The 3,263-nt window shown below is 43.1% G+C and overlaps 1 protein-coding gene across 1 annotated transcript; it reads left to right on the top strand.

Annotated features, from left to right (window-relative positions):
* Positions 1-1,100: 1,100 nt before the first annotated feature.
* Positions 1,101-2,601, top strand: LOC119289588. Its single transcript, XM_037568886.1, has 3 exons — positions 1,101-1,404; positions 1,861-1,940; positions 2,178-2,601. The coding sequence occupies exons 1-3, from the start codon at positions 1,309-1,311 to the stop codon at positions 2,428-2,430; spliced, it is 429 nt and encodes a 142-aa protein (XP_037424783.1). The 5' UTR covers positions 1,101-1,308; the 3' UTR covers positions 2,431-2,601.
* The last annotated feature ends 662 nt before the right edge of the window (positions 2,602-3,263 follow it).

The raw sequence follows: 3,263 nt of genomic DNA, 5'->3' as shown, positions 1-3,263 counted from the left end.
ACTGATGTTTCTTGTACAATTTGGTATGCTGAGAACTGTTTCATCGTCGATTGGAAGGAATACCAACCGGATGAGAGCTTCATTCCATGTGGCAGTTGCGGTGGAGATTAGTTCAGAAACCAGGATCAGCGGGCTTGGAATCCTCGAGGTAATGGCCGTTGTGGCTCCAGATGTGTGTAGTTTGCCCGTTCCCAATTCTGCGTATGACCCCCCTGGTCATGTATACCAATAATTTCCTTTTCACGCACAAGTCCAGAATTGCAATCATGTGCACACGCTACTCCTCCCGCGTGTCTTGGGCCATTGCGGGGATGGCGGTTTCTTTTTCGTTTTAAGCGATTTTTATTGGTTTTTCTTCTTTTATCTTTTTCTAGGCAAAACCATATCCATTTTTTGTTTTCTTTTGTTTTATATGTGTTTCCTTGCTAGGTTTTTCACACGTTCTTTTTTATTTATTGATTTATTTTCCTATAAATTTATCATGTTTTTCGTGGGGGAAAGGGGGATTTCATTAAGTCAAGGAGGCTTCTCAGCCTTCGAAAGGTTTACAATACAGTCTAAACCCGATCGCAACCAAAAAACAGTGCGCGGGGTACTACGTCCATATGCGGCGAGCGTGTGACTGACTTTATTTTTGTGAACGACTAATATGAACATGTATCATGCGTGCATGGATACATTTTTTCAATCTACAAACTTGTTACAAAATATATGAATATTTTAAAATAGGTGGTAAGCATTTTAAATACATAATGACGATGCACATACATGTAATGAATTTTTTAATACACGATAAACCCTTTTACTTACATGGTGAACATTTTAAAAATGCATGATGCACATTTTCAGATATGAGATGAACATTTATTAAATACACAAAAAATATTTTTCAAAATACAGGACAGAGATTTATACACACAAATCTAAATCTATATTTACATCCCTTAATATATTCTTCTCTATTTTAAACTGTTTCAATTTTATTATTCTATTATAATTGAATTAAAAAAGGCGAAAAATATAAAGGAGTAAATTGGGCAGCGGCCCACTGACGCTGGGGTGTGCGTTGCTCTTCGTATCCGGCGCCCTACGCGAGGAATAGGAGGTCCCGGTCGTGGTGGGACGTGGGAGACCCAAATCACTTCCTCGCCCCCAAATCTTGTCGACGGCGCCGCCGCCGCCGCCGCCGCCGGCACCTCCTCCCGAGGCTTGTAGCGCTTCGCGACGGCAGCACGCCTTGTCCCAACTTGTTAGCTCCGACGCCGGTCCTCTTTGGCGCCCCTCGTGTCCAGTCTAGCTCGGCCGGCGATGGCAGCGGAGCCGCGGTCGGAGAAGAAGAATCCGCCGCCGGAGAAGAAGGCCCCGCTCCCGAAGGTGGTCACGCTCAACAAGGCCCTCATTTTGGTGAGCCCCGCATCCCCCGACCCCTCGGTTCCTCCTCCTCCTCCTCCTCCTCCAGTTACCCTCCTAGCTAATAAGATGTATTCGATGCAATCCTCTGCTCGCACCTGGTATGTACGTAGTATATTGTACTCCCTCCGTCCGAAAATACTTGTCATCAAAATGGATAAAAAAAGATGTATCTAGAACTAAAATACATCTAGATACGTTCCTTTTTATCCATTTTGATGACAAGTATTTTCGGACGGAGGGAGTACATAGAACTTGCAGCGCTCTCTGTTATTTCTATCTAGGTGATTGCTGGGTCTCCAAAGCAACCGATGCATGGTTATTGTACATAGAACCATGCCGTATGGGTTTTTGTATTTGTTGAGTGCCTGATAGGATTGTGTATCAGTGTATTTGTCGAGTGCTTGATAGGATTGTGCCATACTCACCCATTTTATAAGTCATTCTCAGGCCCAGACATGGGTGGACAAAATGAGCGCGCTGGAGCCGGATGAGCTGAATGATAAGGATTTTGAGGGTCGCCCGTCAGGGTATAAAGTTCATGTATCCTTCTTTCTTACTCCCTCCGTTCCTAAATATTTGTCTTTTTGGGATTTCAAATGGACTACCACATACGGATGTATATAGACACATTTTAGAGCGTAGATTCACTCATTTTGCTCCGTATGTAGTCACTTGTTGAAACCTCTAGAAAGACAAATATTTAGGAACGGAGGGAGTAGTATTCATGGGTAATTGGTTTATGAGGCTGACCAATTTGGTTGTAGGCTTGGCCTTGGTGCTAGAGTGGCGCCAAACGTGAAGCGGGCAGCTCCCACTGATCCGGTGGAGAGGAGGTTGCTCGGAAAGGTGAATGCACATAAGAGGAAGTCAGCGGAGGAGGAGAAAATAAACACTCAGGAGGTGAATGAGGCGAGCGATGATGATAGCGGTGAGCCTCAAGGTAGAACCAGTGCTTGTAGCAAGAAGAGGGAATTGCCTTCAGTTACTTCAATGCCATTAGGCAAGAAGACCAAGTGACAGTTTTCTGAATATTGATGCATGGCTTGATGTTCTAGTCAGATTTTGACAAACCCCTAGGCGATTCTATTTTACCACCTTACACCCTACAGTGGGTATTTGTTGAATGTAAGGGCATAGCTGGGCCGGATATTCTTAATGCTTATTGGCAACTCAATTTGAGCGGTTCCAGTGTTGTCCGTCTGAAATTTCTGCTCCATTTATTCATACTTCATGTTAGACTTGCTCTTACTTTATATCCTAGAATTTTATTTCTATTGACAAAATTTGTTTAGATGTTGCCTTATTGTATAGGGGAAAGAAATAAGCCCTTGGTCCCTAAGACCAAATGTTTAAAGGTGCATCCAGTACATTCAGTTAATCCTTCGTTGTTATGACTGTTTAAGGAACATATTTTTTGAGGTGTTTCTTAAAATTGTTTTTCTGCTAGCATATCTCATTTCCTAAAAGGGGAACCCATGTGGAAGTGAAGGATTAATGGTTCCTTCAAAGTGGACACCTCCTACAGGTTAATAGTTTCCGAACCATCTTGATGCAGTATGGCTGGGATGCAGAGGATGCTAGAGAACCCCTACAAGTACATTAGCAGATGGCTATCTTAAGGCTAGCAGTGCAAAGCTTCTGAATGTTTTGAGTTTTGACATAATGTATGAGTGTCAGGCTTCAAATTAACGGATGAGTCCATGCTGCTGCGCCGCACAACGCCAACCCTGTAAGTATCAAAAGTTCCAAATACATACTTTTTGTAAGTATCCCATGATGTTATATTTCCTTGTCCATTTCGTAAGGTGCCCAACATCCTGGTTTCCCTGCACTTTTCCATTAATGCATTT

Source organism: Triticum dicoccoides, chromosome 4A (assembly GCF_002162155.2).
Source record: "Triticum dicoccoides isolate Atlit2015 ecotype Zavitan chromosome 4A, WEW_v2.0, whole genome shotgun sequence".
Lineage (NCBI taxonomy): Eukaryota > Viridiplantae > Streptophyta > Magnoliopsida > Poales > Poaceae > Triticum > Triticum dicoccoides.
The sequence above is the reverse complement of the archived record's forward strand: the minus strand, read 5'-3'. Positions and strand labels throughout refer to the sequence as shown.